Source organism: Lonchura striata, chromosome 4A (assembly GCF_050655825.1).
Source record: "Lonchura striata isolate lonStrDom1 chromosome 4A, ASM5065582v1, whole genome shotgun sequence".
NCBI classification, from domain to species: Eukaryota; Metazoa; Chordata; class Aves; order Passeriformes; family Estrildidae; genus Lonchura; species Lonchura striata.
The window spans coordinates 11981705-12001324 of NC_140742.1; the positions used below are offsets into that span (position 1 = coordinate 11981705).

The 19620-nt window shown below is 39.9% G+C and overlaps 1 protein-coding gene across 4 annotated transcripts in view; it reads right to left on the reverse strand.

Annotated features, from left to right (window-relative positions):
• Window positions 1–19620, reverse strand: part of CHRDL1 (chordin like 1) — a 37997-nt gene that overhangs the window by 6418 nt on the left and 11959 nt on the right. For 3 of the 4 annotated variants that reach the window (XM_021547854.3, XM_085570910.1, XM_085570912.1), the window contains 5 exons: window positions 7691–7836; window positions 6858–6951; window positions 4799–4866; window positions 3983–4157; window positions 514–708 (listed from right to left, as the gene is read on the reverse strand). In XM_021547854.3, the coding sequence (XP_021403529.2) occupies window positions 514–708; window positions 3983–4157; window positions 4799–4866; window positions 6858–6951; window positions 7691–7836 (678 nt within the window). The remainder of the gene's footprint in view (window positions 1–513; window positions 709–3982; window positions 4158–4798; window positions 4867–6857; window positions 6952–7690; window positions 7837–19620) is intronic. The other variant, XM_085570911.1, reaches the window with a different exon arrangement.

Below are 19620 nucleotides of genomic sequence, written 5' to 3' on the forward strand. Positions count from 1 at the left end.
AATGCTAAATCTGTGATAATTTAGTATTTATTTTAAGGATTAAGTTATGTAACTGACACCAATCGGAGTTTTGAATCCTGGTACATTTTAAAAATCAGAAATAATGTTATCTCCACATGGATTTTACAAGCTAGAAAATTATTTGAAGGTTCTGTGGGCCCTGTGCTAGGGGAAGGATGTGGCCTTTTGGCAGTAATGAACTTTCTGTATACATTTCTGTATACATTTCTGTAATACTCTCTTTGGAAATGAGAATCAGGAAGTTGTGTTAACAGCAGAGAGAAAGGCAGTGACTGCTAAGGACATGTGCCAGCAGCATGTCCCCTGTGTGAGGAGCAGCAGCAAGAGGAGAGGTGGCCAGGCAGCTCTGCCTGTCTCACACTGAGTCTCTGCACACACACTGGAACATGGCACAGCTGCTGCTGTTCACATCAGAGCTTGTGATCAGGAGGCTTGAGCCAAGCCCTTTAACATGCACAGCAAAAAGGTGGTCTGTGATCAACTTTGTTTTACCTGGACAGACTTTACAGCATTTTCCTTCTACTTTCTGAGGGTATTTGCAGGGATATTGTTCTGGACAGTGAATTTTCTTACATTCTTGTTTGGTGATGTTGCAGGTGCACAACACACACTCTACGATTCCAAAGGCCCGGAGATTGGGATGCCAAGATTCACCATGTGAGTATGTTTTGCCATTTGAAACACAAACTACAGAAGAAAAGAAAAAGAAGAAAAGGTTCAAGTGGAGAAGGTATGTTCACTTGCTACCTGTCTATAATTATTCATTTGATTCATGCACATTGTTTAAAGTAGTGTCTCCATACATCATCTGTTACCATTTCGGGCCCATTTCTCTGTTTTTTAATTTTAACTTGTAGTTCCTTTACTTAAAATGAATCTGAGCCTGTGGTCACCCTTTTCTGAGGAGTTTTTCCTTGATGCCAACTCTGCTGACACTGGTGCCCATTAGGTTTTTGAGGACAACAGTGAAGGTCAAGTGTCTGACTAGCTTCCTACCCAGTTCATGCATTTCAGTTATACATTAACTAGCTTAGAAAACTCACTCCTTCCCCTGACATTCTCAGTCCACACACAGGACACAGCCTGCTACAGTGGTTTTGGCTGCATTTGAATCGAATTTGAAGATGAGGGGCTCATGTCATTTGCTACTGAGCCATTTGCTGAATGCAGCCTTTGCAGTGAGAGCAATGCTATCAGCTGGCTGGATTAGTGATACCTGGGCCTTTTATTTACTTTTTATTGCTTGTACATGAGAGTTCTGCTATGTAGCACACAGAACAAACCACAGAATACTTGCAAAATGGAGTTTAATTCCTTTGTGGAAATATATATGTCGATAGGTATATAAATTCATTTGGCTTTTGGAATCACAAGAAAACTTGAAAAGATTCATTAGGGACTGAAATTTCATTCCAAAAGCTTTTAAGAACTTCAGAATATTTATTCATCAGAGCCCCTGGGAGTCAGAGAAATACAGCTGACACAAAGAGAGTGGAAAAATCCATGCCTGGTAGAAGCCACTTTGGGTCACCCAGCAGTTGATGGGAATTAAATCACTTTACACCATGTTTCCATTTGTACTATAAATCCTACTTCTTTCTTTTTAAATATTTTATAAACACAAAGAAAAATGCAAACTAATCCTAACAAGGTGAAAGAAAGGGCACTGCTTGATTTCTAAAAGCAACAAAAGTGAAGCTGGGATATGTTGTAAATATTTCCAATTCTTCTAATATGTCATCATTTTTATACATGTTTTTATTTGTAAAATATGTTCCTATTTTGCCTGTATCTTTCAAAAGCAATTTAAATTTTATCTGTAACCTGAAATTTATATCTAACTGGTAACAGATGTAACCAACTGGTTTATATATTTTAGTGAGTTCCTGAGATTTATGGGGAGTGTTTTTTGCAATGTTTTTCATGAGCTTAGGCTATAATTTGGTTAATAATTTGCTACTTTTTAACTTTTTTTTTAAGACATGGGGCTTTTTTAGATATAGGAAGCAGTTTTGTTTCTCAAATAAAAGTAAAGTTTTATCTGTATACTAAAAACATGGGAGAAAAACTGTAAATGAAAAAACTGCCAAGTACTCAGCTGCTCAGCAGGCTTCTTACATGCTTAAAGAGCATAATATTGCCAATTTGTATGCTTCCATGGACTTCTTTGCCTCCAGCCAGGGTTCTTCAGATCCTTTATGGCCGTAAATATTTCCTGAGTTCTCCCTGACAGGTGAAGGGATAATACATAACACTGTATGGATACATACTCTCTATCTTTTAAGGGTTTTTTGACACAGAACAATTAAATAAATACTCTGAGGCAGGAGACAAAGACTCTAGTACAAGCCAAATACTGGCAAATAACTTCTAGTTATCCTGTTATTAGTGCTCTTCATGCTCAGAATGATAAAACTGTATCCACACAACCGCATAGTATTTGCATGTCAGAAGAGTTTTGAGTTTGTTCTTTAACTTGTTGAAATGTGTCTCAAGGGACATGTGCATTAATTACTAAAACACTTGTTAATTGCACAGGAACAAAAGAAAACACAGGGTCAGCATTCCTGTTTCCATCATGGGGATCTCTCAGACACTCTCCAGGCAGTGAATGTCTGAAGTTATACTGCATCCAGAAATATGCTGCTCGTCTGTATGTCCTTTATTTGCTGAAACAAGTCAGTTAGAAACTGCTTTGATGATGTCTTCATGTGCAAATTACATGTCAAAGACATTGCACTGTGTGGAGATTCCTGCTCCTAGATTCACCATAAAACACTGGCATGATCTGAATGCTTTTTCATGCTTGTTCAGGTGGATAATAAAGATCCTATAGCCAACATTCCTTCTGTTAGTTAATACCTTAAAAGATTAGTTGGCCCTAATACAAGGGATTTTAACTCTTTGTGGTAGTTTCTAAGTATGCTGACTGGTATTTATGGATAGATGCTCTTCTGAGCATGTGTTTTTACAGCTATTTCTTTTATAGCTTCCTAGGCCTGTTCCTGCAGACCTCTGTTCAAAGAGGTACACCCACTATGGGAACTAAGCATCCCATCCTTTTTACTGTACAAAATCTGCTGTCCCACTAACTGGTGAACTGGTATTTTCCCATTATTTTTGTTCTTCCTGTATGCATGAGGAATATGACTTTGAATATGGTTTGCCACATGGGCTTAAAATTCTACTGTCCCCAAAACACAGCATGTTCTATACTCTATTAGCATAAAGCACCAAAAGATTCTTTACAGTGAGAATCATTACATTGTTTAAATTTGCCTCTCTACAGCCCAGGCATCCAGTACAGGCTAATTGCCTAATCTGGCTCTTGTGTTGGTCACAGGGGAGGGAGATCATCCCTTGTGTCCCACTGTCTCAGGAAACTTGTTTAAGGTGGGGAACACATGAGACTGTCTTTCATGAGAATCGTTTGCTAAGTCTCAGAGGCAGAAAACCTCCTGATACTGTGGCAAAGCTTTCTGGTCTGAGATTTTCAGGGCAGTTGAAATATAAGCTGTTTGCAGCTATAAAAGTTACAAAATAGGAGAGTGTAAAGAAAATAGCCACAAAGAATTTCCTCCAGGACAAGTCACAGTGTGAACAAGTTAGTGAATCTAAAGACATTGTGGTGCCCTTTGTGGCACAAAGCACTCACTCCCCTGGTAGGGCTGCCACATGAGCTCTCAGAATTACGGGGCACAACCCCACAAAGTAACTCAGAGAGCAACACTGCTTTTGCAGAGTGAAATGCAATATTGTATGTGCAGGCAGGGTTGATCTCAGTCAAAAAGGAATTTCATATCCTCAATAGCTTATTGCTTTTGCCTCCCTGATTTACATCAGAGTTCTCAATACCAGTGCGAATTTTCAAGATTCTGCTGTATATTTTGAGAGGTCTTTTTGAGCTTTAGGTGACTGATTCCTGACCCAGAGCAATACTGGAAGAAGTGCTTGTCTTTACCTCGTCCGTGCCTGTGCTTGTTGTTGATGACGATTTGTACGATTGTTCCTGAGGCCTGCTGGGGATCCGGGAGTGCTCCACGGTTACTCCTGGCACTGGGAAATCGTGGCACGCTGACTGCCTGCCTGGCAGAGCTGGGTGACAGCTCGTGATGGGAACGATGGTAGGAGTGTCTCTGTTTGCAGGCAGAAAGAGAGCAGCAGAGTAAACGTCTCATTCCAGTGAACAAGGGGTACGAGTAGGGAACGAGTGTAGTAGTTTTCTAAAAACACTGCTTCTTTTCAGAGAATCATTTTCCAAAATGCCCATGAACCTGAAGGTTTCATATTACAGCCCTTATTTTATAGACGTGATTCTTCCCACTCACCCAAAGCTCTGTTGGTTCATGTATTTAAGTGGTGCACCTACTGCCTAAAAGTGCTTCAGATTCTCTCCAAATGCTGCTACAAAAATAATCTCTTGTGCAGTAAGTTGCTAGTGGATACTTTTACCACCAAAGATAGTGAATCTCTATAGTAAATATATATGTGTGTATGTGAACTGGGAAGCAAGTACTTGCAATTATTATTTAAGAGCAATTTACTGTAAATTTTATTCTTATAGAGCATATACAGAAAAAAAAACAAATCCAGATACTTCAGTAGCTCTTGCTCTAATTCAGCATTATTCATGAATTCAGGTTGAGTGAAAGAAACCTGTTTTGGGCTAGATTCACAGAACCTAGAATGAGGGAGTAAGTATTCAGACCCATTTCTCTTTTTTCCCAATGTGCTGCACAGCAAGAAAGTCTATCTTTAAACTGTAGGTCCCACTTACAGCTTCCCTGTTGGCTGGCTGCCGGAATATGTCTCCATCAGAATGTTCCCATGATAGTTCTCCATCTCCTGTACATGAAGCAGAACAGTATCCATTAGAGGAGTAACTCTGCAACCCTTTGGGGAAAAGTCCCACCTGGCTTCACAGCTGTATTAGTGTCTAGTCAGTAGCAGAGGAATGAATATGAAAATTAGCACATTTTGATACTAATATACTTGGCCATGCAGGGAGCAGAAGCTGACTCGCTCTTTCCTCCCCATGAGCTGTGCTAGATATTTGCAAATATTTTGTTTAGGTTTGCATTTCAAAGAAAACAGAGGTGAGATAAAACACCTTCCATATTGAAAAGGACAAGGTAGATTATGAGATAAATTTTTAAATAAGAGGAGAATGCATTAAAAAGCCCTGGATCACTGGACAGTGGGTTGCCTCTAGTGCATAATGGGATGTAATCTCACCTCTCATATGGATAATGAACCAGTTTCTCATTAGTGGCTGTGCCTGATGTGACTGATTCCTCCAGTTTAAGGCTAGTTTACTGCATAGCTATGTTTGATACGTTGTACTTTGAAAGTCTGATTTTTGTAATTGGGTTCCGATACAACTCAAATAATTACCTGGTAACTGACATCAGACAATTAACAAGGATTTACTTTCATTAACTGTCAATGTATTACATTTAAAACAGTATATCACTGTATTTCTTCCTGGGAACAGAACTATCACTTTGCTTGTTAGAGAGCAACTTTTTTGCCTAGCAAAAAGTTTTAAGATTTGTAAAGATACTGTGGAGTAACATGGAAAAGCAGCAAAGAATGAGGAACAATCTCCATGCAAAGGAGCACTGCAGAGTGATCCTCACCCTTCTTCTGTCTGAGGTGATGCGTTCAAGCACAGAGCACTGCCCTCCCAAGAGATCAGCTCAGGTGCCACACATAAATGAATTACCACTGCATGGTCCCCAGAGTAAGCAGCTTTGTCACCCTGCTGCACTGACAGGACTACACAGCTCCTGTGCAGGACCTCATTCCTTCAAATTGCACAGGGCTCTCTCTGCATCCTGCTGCTTTATTAGCACTGATGCACTCTCAAGTACCTTCTGTGGCTCAGCCCTCCACTGCTCAGAGCTTCTGGTTCAGTTGGTGCACTCAACCAACTCCTCAGGTCAGGGGCTGTGGGACTATGCTGGTTTGTGTTTCACATCTCTTGCACCATAGGGAAAATTAATACAACCAACTAGATAATACTCCTTATTTTTACCGTGCAATAGTACTGAGTTCAAATAAGCAGAATATCAAAAGAATGCAGCAGCACAGATGTGCAAGCAGGGGAGATTTTCAAAGCATCCTGGCATCACCGATATTATGAGTGGCACTTCTGAAAAGTACAGGTACCTTTAGGTGCTTATCTGCATCTTTGAGAATAGGCCACAGATGCTTAGATACCCTGGAAGTGGTGGTTCAAGTGCCATAATACTAATGGTGAGATAAAATACATTTAGAAATTCTCGGACACTTTGGGCTTTTAGACAGGCAGTTAGGTTTAGACATTCAGAGAGGCTTGGAAGAACCCTAGAATCAAGTGTCCTGTGGGTGCAAGATCTAAAATGCAATTTCTAGTAAAATACTGAAGTCACCTGAATATTGTCTGACAACTAATTTAAATTGGAGTAATTGCCCTTGCCTCTGAATTGAAATTCTTGTGTCTTGCACAACTTGAGTAGGTCTGCTGACTTGTCAGATAGAAGCTCATCTTTTATGACAAAGCTTCGCTACCCAGAGTAATGGCAGCTACTTCAATACATCATTTGAAGCCTTGATGCATTAGGGGAATGCAACTTTATCATCAGAGCTTCTCACCTTGCTTCAATTTCGGAAAACAAAGGTAGCAATGTTACCTTGCTGGCACTCACAGAGTAATTTCCCAACATGCAATGAATTGTAATTACATGGGGAACTTGCAGACAGTGTCCTCAGTGACAGTGCTGGTGCACAGACAAGGCTCTGAAAAGGGAAAGAAAATTCAGAGCCTGTCCTTCTGTGACTGGGCTTCAACATACCTCTGCAAACTGGACAGCAGGACTCCGGAACGGAAACTGGGAAAGAGCAAGTTAACTTGGGACAAGTCTTCAATCCACAGTACACATTTCCTTCCTGCCAGTAAAACACAAAAGGGAATTTAGGAGCTGTCAATTGTCTGGTACTGTATATTCTGTTTTTTTAATGGACATGCTTAAATCCATGTTTACATAAATGCCACTCTATGCAGAAGCAGAATATTAGATTAGAACAGTCTGTTCAGTACTTGGCTTATGAAATTATTAGTTAATGAAGAATATGACGATGATTTTGTGAGAGGATGTAGAGAGCTGCCAGTAGTTGATACTGAAGAGCTGCTTGGATTGAGATGTTTTGGTTCAGACACTGGCTCTGGGCACTGGGTGACTGCTCAAATATACTGGATTTGAATTGTGACATCTCAGGAATGGCTCTGTGGCCCAGTGCCAGCTCAGAGCTGTCCACTCCCAGACTTGGGGCTCTTTACTTATCATCTCAGTCTAAATGAAATCAGTCAGTGCTATATTTTACAGTTAGGTTGAAGGGAAATATTCTATATATGCTAAGCAGCAATATTTTACCTGCTGCTTCTGCACTGTAAACTCAGTCACAGCATATGCAGTGTATGCATTATGCACTGTATTTAAGAGGTCATCTGGCATTTATTTACCAGGTACTGCACACTCTCACCAGCTCTGAGCACTCTCATGAGTTTCAGCATTAATTCTCAATTCCCAGCCTTTGCTATACATTGCTTATATTTCAGTGTCACATCTTCTAGAAAGGAGAACTGGAGCATAGACAGAGCAGGGATCTGTCAAATCATGTTACTTACTGAGCAGCTGCACTGGGCACACTGGTTTGCTTGCCTGTTTTGGAAAAGCCCCTCAGCCACGAACATTTCTCCATGGTGGTAGGTGGTGCCATTGTATTCACAGGATTTCCCGGTGATTTTGCTGCTTACTGAGAAAAGGGAGTCTTCTGGAAGCAAGGAGAAAGGAACATTTCATACAAATATTCTTGAAAATTCATAATGTCATAAATACATAAATACAGGGGAGCAAAAACTTCCCTCCTCCCTCATTTCTCTATTATGGAAGGACAAGTTTTGTATTGCTGCAAAGTACAAGTGATATGTTACTATCTTGCTGAACTTTGGTAAATCACACTTTGAGGTGATTGTCCCAGATATTTCTAGTATGCCTATGACCAACTGCAATGCCAGCACTAATGGCCCTGTCTCAGGCTACAGTGTTTTCCCTTGTTTTGCAGCATTTGGTTTTAGGACAGAGGGGTGTGGTTATGTGCCTACCTGTTACATGTACATGGCTCTTTCAGTAGGTGCTGCATACACACAGAATCCCACCACTGTTCTAGCAGGGCTTCCCCCTTCGTAGCACTGGGTAACCCAGAGAGAACTTAATTGCAGGTTAGCAAGTTGTGCTGCAGGGCATGGATGATTCCCTGCCAACCACAGGCACAAACCTTTTGGTAGAGGAGCAACAGTAAAGATGATGGGACTGCTAAGAGAGAGCTATGTACAAAGTGTTTGTTCCTAGTGGCTTTCACAATTCATTGCTGCTGCTGTTTTCAAAACAGGCAAAACTTGTCAAAGGCAGATGCTAAAAGCTAACCGAAAGTTGTTTTTTCTCTGACAGGCATTTTAATGTCAGATGTGCAGATGAGGGAACTTTGCAGAATTTGGTGTGTATGACAAAGTGCACAATATGGCAGCCTCAATTCAACTCTGAAACCTCCTGCTTCAACTCAGGATCATATTGAGTTCTGCACCACATGTGTTAAATGTTTTTCTAAGAAGTAAAGCTGTCCATACCTTATGCTAAAACATCCCCTGGATTGTTTAGCTATTAGCAGTTGATAAACTGTGCAAAGAGAGTACACTTTACCCATGAAATGTAAGTTACTTGATACTGCTTGGGCAGTGAACCTGGCACTACATATTTATATTCACATGAATTTAGCATCTCAGCATGGGAAAAGATATTTCAAACAAGGGCTCTGTGGAAGTAACAATGGAGTGTTTGTTCTCTGGAGCCCAAATCACAGCAAATTTCAAGGAATGCAGCTGAAATTTCAATCAGCGTGTTTGGGCTTTCACGTAAAAGAAACCTGACCTGAATATTCAGGTTTTCCTATAGTCCCTTTCATTACCTATCAGCTAAACCTGGAGATATTTTTTTGTGGAACCATGACACCACAGAATGTACACTTTACAGCTGTGAGCTCAAGTGAAAAGCAGTTTTCTGCTGGTACTTACTGCCATTAAACACGGTCACTTAATTTTCCATACAAGCATATACTAATTACATTGGTCCATCAAATATAATACTTTAAATGGTAAATGTCAAATCTGTCTGTGGAACATACATGTACTACAGTATTTGAAAGTATATGGGGTCAGCAAAGTCCATTTTGTAGGAGACTGGCAGAAGTCAGCTAGTCAGGATTCCTTGCCTGATATTTCATTGCCTGACACACTTGGTATTTGCACTTTCACAGTTGAAGCATTGGATACATAAGTATTTCAATGTAATCAAAAGTGTCAAATGACACTTTTCTAAAATCTTATAAAGAGTACTGAGCCCTGACAACATCTGTGTTTGGCACAGAAATGCATTGCTTTTGGCACTTGCTGTATGGTTTGCTAGTAATGCAGAGTCTGGAATGGCAAGATGTATGCTCTAATTAAGACATCCTTTGAAAGTCATCAGCAAAAGATTCAATTGACAAATTCAGCTACTATTTAGGCACAAATATTGGAAAACACGGATAAAGAGGCACTTTTCAGGACTGTGATGCCTCCCAAAACTTAAAATCTCTTTATTGGGTTTTCTGAATCATCTCATGGAAAGCAGGAGGAAAGACTGACAAACCTTTAGTTTAGTTGCCCCTTGGGCAACTGGAAGAGCAGAAGACTGAAAAGAAATTAAAATGGAAGGAGAAATGAAAGGATAACACAGATGGTCCTTGACTGGAAACAAGGCCCTGTTCACACAGCCTCTGCTGGACATTGCTGTGCCCATGAGGGATGCCTGTCCAAAGCAGTGTGTGGCTTGTGGGCTGACATTTGCTAAAACCAACACCTGAATGACTCACCATGATTCTTCAGAGTGTTGGATGAAGAGAGTCAATTTTACTGCAGATTTATCTTGGTATATGCCATATCACTCAGCTCTGTAGGAAATCACCAAATGCCCTTAAACTGTGGCTTCTAAATAAGGAAGGGGAACGGTGCAATTTTTATTGCTTGGAAAATGTGGCAGAGAATGTTGCACTAGGTTGTTGTTTTCATCTATGTTTCTTTTAATCAATCACAGAGCTTGACCCGTGACAGCTAAATCATAACATGCAGCCAAAACACATGTACTTCTGCCTGTCTGAATTTGGGATTAAATTCTATGGCTGTTCTAAACCAGAGAATCACAGGATCTTTAATGCTGGAAGGACCATTAAATCATCAAGTCCAACTTTCAACTTAGTACCATCACCACCATGTTCACCACTAAACCATGTCCTCAAGTGCCATATCCACATGTTTTTTGAACACTTCCAGGGATGAGGATGCCACCACTTCCCTGGGTAGTCTGTTCCAATGCTTCATAATCCTGTCTGTCAAAACATTCTAAACATACCTAACATAAACCTGCCCTGGTGCAACTTGAGGCCATTTCCTCTCATCCTGTCACTTGTTACCTGGGTGATGAGACTGACACCCACCTCACTACAACCTCCTTTCAAGGAGTTGAAGTCTTATTTGATAAAATAATTGTAAGAAAAGTCAGTTTCAATTACAGGACATAAGGCCATGATTTAAATCCTATGCTGCACAGACCTGTCTATATCATCTTTCAGCACATTAAGTTACTGGACATATTTAATTATTGCACAGAGTAGGTCTGAAAGAAGATTTTAGATCAAGACCACATTACTTGTTATTGCAAAAAAACATATACAGTCATTTATTGGAGATGGCATATTGAAGAGCATGACTGATACTCTCAAAACACAGCATTTGCCTCGAGCTGCAAGGAAGATTTGTTTATTTTCTGTGTCCAAATATAATTTCTGTCTGATGCAGTGTCTGTCTAACTTTGCTGGTGTGTGACTGATTTTCTTCAACTTGGACTTGGTTTCTTTTCTAATGCTTTTTAAATCAAGGCTAATTAGAGGAGTTCAGACTCCCCCATGATATCATATTCTCCTGTTGAATGTGAAATTAGAATCATTGTGGATTGTTTTAATAAGCGCCACATTTGAGCTTTGAAAAATTTTGTCATTAATACTGATATCAGCATACATTATTCTGTGCCTTAGAAAAGACAGGTTAGAATCAGATTAATTAACTGCAAATATACTGCATTGCTCAAAGCTCTATTTGTAAACCTTGCTTCCTAATCAGGACTGTTCCCAAAGCTTTATCTGGCATTTTAATGGTGCTGACTAACATTGCTTTAATTAGCTGCCTCTGTGAAGTACCAGGCAAACCATCTGTGTGAATCCTTTTAATTAACTGAGTTCAATCTAAGGGTTTTCCCTGGCATTCTTAGCATGTCAGTGGAAGCAACATACAATGTATAGGGTAAAGATGTTATAGCATCCATTGTAAAGGAAATGTCTCTCTTTCTGTGGTTGGCATTTATTCTGTAAGGGCTTAGACTCCTGTACAGAAGTTGAGAGGCCATACTTATATTTGCCTACAATTTTAGCGTGATCAAGATAAGCCCATGAGTCTGCAATATGGATAGCAGTGATTTATCACCACCATTAGCACGAGGTAATGGCAGGAGCCAAGATCTACAACCTGGGCTTCACATGACCTGATATGAATTTCAACTTATCCTGTAAGTAACTTCAGAGGTTAAATCTGGCTGAAGAAATCCTTCAGATTTTACAAACAGACAACAGAATACAACTGTATCAAAAACAGATTGGTTTCAAAACAATTATTTTTTAAGAAGTAACTAGAGACTACAGTGGCTATGCCTAAATCCTTAAACCCAAACATTCCTCTCATCCAAACATGGGATTCTGTCCAGCTTCTTTTGTCTACCTGGGCTGTTTTTCACTGATGTCCCATACTCACAAGGTAAATTCCACGCCTGATGAAGCCAATAGAAAGTATTTCCTTCAGGATTCAGCCAACATATGTGTTTGAATGCTGCTTTTTTGATATTGTAGTGTGAGGACTGTTGATCTGTACAAAGAATTTGTATCAACTAAGACCTGTAGTACAACTTGGTGTGAAAATCAACTATGAACTAGAAGTGCATACAGGTATAGTTCACAGATTTCATCAACTGTGGCACATTTGACAGAGCATGCAAAGCAACAGTATGGCAAAAGTTTTGCCATGAAGGGATGCTACCTCAGTGGGAACTGCAGCACCAGTGCTTTCCTGATAGCCTGACAAAACAGTGTTAGATATGAATTTCATAAACCACAGAAATCTTGCAGAACTTTTCTGATTCAGTGGAATCTGTTCCAATCACTTATTTTTTCATGGAAGCCTGTCTGGGTTCCCGATGGTCTACCCATACTTGAGGTGTGAAAAGGCCAAGGTTTGAGGGGAGAGTCAAAAATATACACATACCCAACTTTCCAGTTTTCTGGGAGAAACAGATTCTGTATCACATGGATCACAGTCAGTTTTGGAAACATCATCTTTCAGCTTTTTATGTTTACAATTCTATTCCTTCCTGGATTGTTATAAAAACTTGATCCTGAGATGCTTTACCCTTACTTGGATATAAAGCAGAAGAGCATCAGTTATTTGTTACTAATCCCTTGAATAGTTTAGACAAATTCCATGGGCAGTTCCTGATGTTTTAAACATCGGTAATTTCTGCAAAAGTATTTATGTGCAGAGTGAAAAGCAGCAACCAGCTATGAGCAATCTAACCTTTTGGGAAATAGGATATGACTTATTTGAGGAATGGCTTTAGGATCCAGGCCTTACTGCAATCAATTAAGTGCTGAACTTGGATCCTTCTGGATAAAGACAAGAGGTAGAGGTATAATTACTAATGAACAATTTAGGACACTACCTAACAAACTGGGAAAACCACCTTAGAATCAGTACAGTCATGGCATGATAATCAGTAAAGTGTTTATGATGTGACATCTGAAAGACCAAAGAATCAGCTGCTCTTGGGCACTCCTTGCCACTGGGGCAAGGAGACACCTTGGCTTTCTGACAGTCCCTGTGCTTAGCTGTCCTGGCCTGCAGTGACAGGTTGGGGTGAGTGTCCTCCTCGAGTGGAGACTCATCGGCCCATGAAGGCACAAGCAAAGCTCAAAACCCTCAGCAGGGTCTGCTGGGACCTGCACAGCACCTCAGCAAGGGTCTGGGGGGGGTTATTGCATCTCTAGGAGGTGCTTTCTCCTACAACATTCTGTTCATTTGTGTTAGTACTTAACACTCTCGCTTTTGCTTATTTTAGTATCAGAACATCTGGCAAAGAACATTTTTTAAAATCCTACACACTCTTGGCTTGCTGATTTAGAAACTATTTTTAAACTGCAACATTCAGTATCACCTAGTGTCATTTAATTAAAAAGATATGCTTTTAGTGTCCAGCAGAAAGGCTGGGTGCCCAGCCTGCCTTGGCTTTTACAGTTTGTCTATTTTATTAACCACCCTTATGAAAACAGTCTAGTGCTAAACAATATGAAATTAATCACAAGGTCTAGTGCCTTAAGAAACTTACCATACTGGGAACTGTTTTGCAGATAGTCTGTTGTTTGGGTTTTTTTAAAGCAGACAGATGATAGATTATGAATTTGAATACAGAGAGGATTTTATGAAACATATTTTCTGAATCAACACAGAGTATAAGCATGTACAGACCAAGAGACTGAGGATTGTTTTGGAACCATAGTCAGTAGGGAAGCAATTGGATTCTGCTGTAATTCCAGGACAACTGTTTGCACTGACATCTCTTCTGCACATTTCCTAGTATTCCCAGTGAGTTCTGCTACTTAATGTACACAACTGGAAGTGTCAATTTAGTTTCACCAGGGACTCTAGAGCTCTGGGCTGTGTCCTGGTGCAGGAAACTGTCCTTGGATACCAGTTTGCTATTGATCTCACATGCTGCTTTCTGAACTCCTCAAGTTTTAACAGCATCATGCAAGGCTGCATCACTGTCCTTGTAACTTAAAATTTACTTAAGAATTATAGGCTACCCATTCAGAAGCCACACATAGAGAGCAATCATGAAAGAAAACACAATTCTTGGAAATGTGCAGACCACAAGCATTTCTAATGCCAGAGGGGAACAGGACTCGAGTATCAAAGTACCTCTTCCTATTTTGCATATTGAAAATTCTGTGAAACCTGAATCAGCTCAGGTACACACACTGCCCAACACAAGTGGGCAGTCTTTTCATTATCTGACAACTGCTCTTGGAAGACTCTTGGCTCAAGTAGGAGTTGCACATACCCCTAGGGTCTCTTTGTTAAAAAAATACAGTTAATTCTCCTCTTGCATATAGTCTGGATCTTTTCGCTAGAAACAAACTATTCTGTAGGGTAATGTACACACAGAAAGATATAGGGATGATTTTTGTGTACTAAGTCTCTTAGTGGTTTTCATAGCACTGTTAGAGGCTCACAGAATGGGCTTCATGCTCCACTGCAAAAGATTAATTCCAGGAGGCCCCAAAATACTGAAGTAGTCTGGAATAACAGTAATGAGGTAACTTATTCATGTGCAGAATGGCAAATGGATTCAAACTGAAATAAAGTTGGTTTAGATTAGATATTAGAAAGAAATTAATTACTGTGGGGGTGATAAAGACCTGGCACAGGTTGCCCAGAGAAGCTGTGGCTGCCCCATCCCTGGGACTGTTCCAGGTCAGGCTGGACAGATCTTTGTGCAATCTGGTCAAGTGGAAGGTGTCCCAGCCCATGGCAGGGGGTTGGAAGATCTTTAAGATTCCTTCTAACCCAAACCATTCTATGATTCTATGAATTTACGTTTCTAGTTACTTTTGATTGCAGACAGTTAAAACATGTTTGGATCCTCTGTCACCCTGATGCACAAGAGGAAAACACAGAGTAAACCAAAGCACTTCATGAGGGAACCAGGGCTAAACTCCTCTCTCCAGCTTTTAAAATGCTGTGTGCCTCTTCTGGTTGCTGGAACAGCCACTTTGACAGCAAGATAAGCATGTAAAGATGTGAACAGTTATTGAGCTGCTCAGATTAACAATGTCTGAACTAGCCTTCTTTCACCTAAGGAATCAGAGCTCTGAAAAAATGGTAATGAGTCCTTTGAATTCTTCAGCCAAAGCTCTTCCCAGTCCTGGAGAAATCTAAGTGTTAGTAACATTCCAAGTAAAAGATAAAGAAGACTGCCTCCAGGCAAAAATACTCTATGTTAGGCTGTTCCCTCTCCTATATAAAAGACAATAGAATATGGTTATTGTATATAAGGAACAGCTATTCAGTACTTGGAATGGAGGAATAAATATGTGTTTATAATCTGATCCTTACAAATTCAAAACAGAGCAGCCTAAGACTTAAAAGAGGTGAGGGAAGCATCCTGCAGAAATTATGCAGCTTGCCAGGAGAGTGACAGTGAGATTTTCATCATAGTTATGTTGAATAAATCCTGAAGAACTCTGTTGATTGAACTAACCTTGATGCTATGTGTGCAAACCAAACTGTATTTTTGAAATAATCTTTAAAAAAAGATCCTTATGTGTATATGGAAAAAAGATCACATAAATCATATTCTTCTGTGTTTATGCAGTGCATTTCATGCAGAAATGGTAGTACTTTATATAACACAGAGCACTTGCCTATTTTCCTGCAGTTCCAGTGAAACTAAGCTACAGTAAAAACAGCAGGTTTGCTCTGTACTCAGAGATCAAATTAAAGCTTGCTGACCCATTTGTACCAGAAAGGGCAGTGCAAAGAAGCAGATAGCTGGGAGCACGGATTGCACAAAAATTCTGCCACTGTGGTTCACATCCCCAAAAAGACCTTCAGTGCAGGAAATATTCCATGACCATATTTTGGCCATTTAGGTATGAGGTGCTGCGCTGGGGCTACTTGGTGACAGGGGGCAAATGCAGAGGTGCTGAAGAAAAGACAGTAGATGGGGAATCTCTGTCTTACAGGCAATGAGGGACACTGTGGAGCATAAGTTTCATGGTGACCTGGGATAAAACATGCTCCATTTTTTCCAGAAATTTTCTTATCTACCAAACTTTCCTCAGGATCTGTAAAAGCTTCTTGCATACTTTGCCTCAGAAAGGCAGGAAACCTGTCAGCACCTTTAAGTCAGTTCTATGTATTCCAGACTTGCTCCTAGGGCAGCTTCAGGGCTTGGATATCTAAACTGAGCCCAGAGAGCCAGCAGCACATGGGGGAATAAACTGCTATTGCAAATTGACTGTTTCAAGGTCAAAACCACCAACTGCTGAAAGGAGACTTTTTTACAGTGGTAAAAACATTTTTATCGCTGTCAGATCAAGTAGGGCAAAACACAAATATTCTAGAGCTACTTCATCACCAGAACTACATCCTGATTGATCACCTCATGAAAATACAAGAATCTCAGACAGAGAAAACCTGTTTCAGTGCAGGGTTAGCTTCTAGGGGTCAGCTAGGATTATTTTAAACAATTTTTGTGGCTGGAGGTCCTTGGGGAATTGTAGCATAGGAGACCAAATGGATTTCTTTCCTACTAAAAATTCTTTTGCCTAATTTCTTCCCTCTGCTTTTGTTTCCACTCTACACGAATGTGTCACCTCAAGGTCTGATCTGAAGTCCATTGAACTAAATAGGTTTGGAACCTGGCCCAAACACCTACTTTGTGTGGCACAGGAAAAAGGCAGTTTCCTCTTTCATCTTCTGTCTCATATTTCTACCATATTCCTAAGAATTTCTAGAGAGAAGGGCTATATCATAGTCAGTAACTGCATCTGTTCTCATAGAGGACTGAGTCCAAAAATGATCAAAGTTAACAGAAATCTGTTGACTAGAGTAGAAAGTGGATCAAGCTTCAGTCCATGTGCATTTGGCCTTTTCCCTCAGTCATGCATCACAATCCAAATGATTACAAATCTGTTTTGTAAATTTGTAATATTACAAATTAAAATGACATGTTAAGGTTCCTTTAAAGAAAAACCAAAGCTGTGCAATGATGTTGTCTTTAAAGTAGTGGTGGAGGCTGATAATAAATGTGGATGGAAAAGTTGTTCACTATCCAAAAACTGCAAACACCAGCTCTAAATAAAATCCATATGTGCCTCTTGGAGGTGCAGGTGTCAATGATATTAAGCCACAAAATGCTTTACATTAAAATAACTTTAAGGACCAGGTTAAGCTCCAAAAACTCCAGGGTAATTTGGAGTTAATCACAACAGCTAGTCTTTAATATGGTCAGACTCTTATAGAAAGTGTATGAAATTCATTGCTTGAAGGAACTAGTAGCACCTTATCTAGACACTATGACCTTCCATCCAGATTCAAGGCAAAGACATAGTTTCAGTTTAAACATTCAAAAGGCTGTTGCTTGTGTTTTAGCTTTCTAGGGCTGAAGTCAAACTCTTCACATCATTTTAATATATTTTCTGCAGCTTAATTTCCTGTGTTTTCTTTTATAGTTGCATAAAAAATTGCCTATCAATTGCCCAGCAACTCTGAAGGGCTCATAAAACACTTTCTAGGTTGCTCTAGTTTAACTCCTGCTCTCAAGTTAAAATATTATATGAATCCACCAATCACTCTACCACCAGAGAAACAAATTAAATGAAGCTTTTGTGCATTCTGAATCCTCTCTGAGGTCTCTTTGAAGGTCTTGGACGTTACCTTGGAAAAATTCTGAGCAGCTTATCCGACCTTATCATGTCAGTCCAAAGAATTGAAGTTCTGTCATCCATGTGGGAAGATATGTATTTTTTCACATACATTTTGGATGCTGATATACAGATAAATTTTAAAAATTTTTTTATGATCAAAAAATCCGAATGGAAACAAGCAATAACCTCAATCTGGCTGTGATAGCAAACATTTCTTGTGAAGATAGTGACAAAGGCAAATCACAAACCAAATCAAATTATCTAAGCACATATCAATACAAAAAAATAGACATCTCCCTGGAATGCCTATACCATTATATTTCTAAACCAAATTTACTTCTTAATAAATAATTAGTTTTAACTATATGACAGCTACCCATTGTTAGGACTCTCACTTGCTGACCTGAGAAGGATAGGTGGTAGCAAGAAGGTTGCATAGAGAATGGAAGAGCTGGGCACAGTATCTCTTCCTCCATCCCAAAAATATTAATGAATGAAAGGGTGAGAAGACTAGAACTGAGAGCCTGGGAGTTCTGGTGTGTGAGCTGGGTAGAACCCAAAGCCTCTTCACCAAGTGGTTTAATGTATGTGCATTCTGCAAAGGAAAAATCACTCCACCAGAACATTCCAACAGGCAGGGCTGGAGATCTTGGTTGCAATATTCAATGCAAAATGTGCTGCATTACACACATGTTTGTATTTACTTATAAAGTGTCTGTCACATGCTGTACATGCCCTGCACCTTGCAATGCTGAGTCTTTACCTATACTGCAAAGTGCAGGCTGTCACCTGGACTAGCTCAGCTACTGGCTGAAGGTAGCATTGAGCTCATGGCAGGCACATTTTTCCTGCTCCTTCAGCAAGTTTTGCAGTGCAATGAGTTCTGCACTGTCCCAGGATCTAAAATAGCCAGTTCAAAGATTCAGGTATTACTGGGCCATGCTGCAGTCTACCATGCAGACAGAGCCTCACTTGTTTTTAGGTGATGTTCTCAGCCCACTGTTGTGAGATGCCTCATCTGGTACATCTATAGACCAGCTATGTATATAGGTGACACCTGGCATTTCTGTATCTAAAGAGGAACAAAAATACATCAGAAAAGTGGTTTGAATTTGATAAAGAAAAACCATAGCACTAAAGGAGCTTAAACTTGAGCATGTTACTAATACTGAATGTTCTTGGAAGGCAGTGTGTTTAGTCAGGGCAGCAAGCTTAGAAAATACTGGAGCCAGATGGGCTGATTCATACATCAGCATGCAGCCTTATCTGCTGAGAAATCAAACCAGCAAGTGGAATGTGGAAACCCTTTCTAAATCCTCCAATTGTGAATTTTTTCTTCTGATGTAAGCTATTCTTAGGTTTACATATTTGATCTTTAACTAGACTCTAAATACTTTGATTTATAATTGTTGAATGTAGAAATTATACAATCTACAATAAATGTTCCAGCTTTAAAGGCACTGTCCATAGAAATGCCGTAAAAGACAGCCACAGCTAAAAGCTCAAAGAACTTCTACATGAAGTTTATTTTCATGACAGGAGGCAGAAGCTCTGAAGTCCACTCTAAGTGAAGAGCTGATCCAGAGCTGAGAGTGATGTTGAATTCTCTCCCTTAACTACAAATCACCTCTCCTCTGATGATGTCTGGAGCATCCTGAGGTGGAAGGAAGGAGATCAAGCTCAGAAGCATGTGATGCCCTTTGAGTCTCACTAGTGTGTAAAAAGAGTCTCAATTCATGTGACCCTAGGCTTTTGGTTACATATGTGTGATAAGAAGAATACAGTCCAAATGGTAAAATACTTTTCAGAGCTGCAAAAGGAAGGCATATCTAGATCTGTGTAAGAAACAAGGTCTGGATTTTGCTAATGCTAGAAAGAATAGATTTAAAAAAAAGAAAGGTTAGCAGGGAAACTGTGGTAGAATCTCATGAA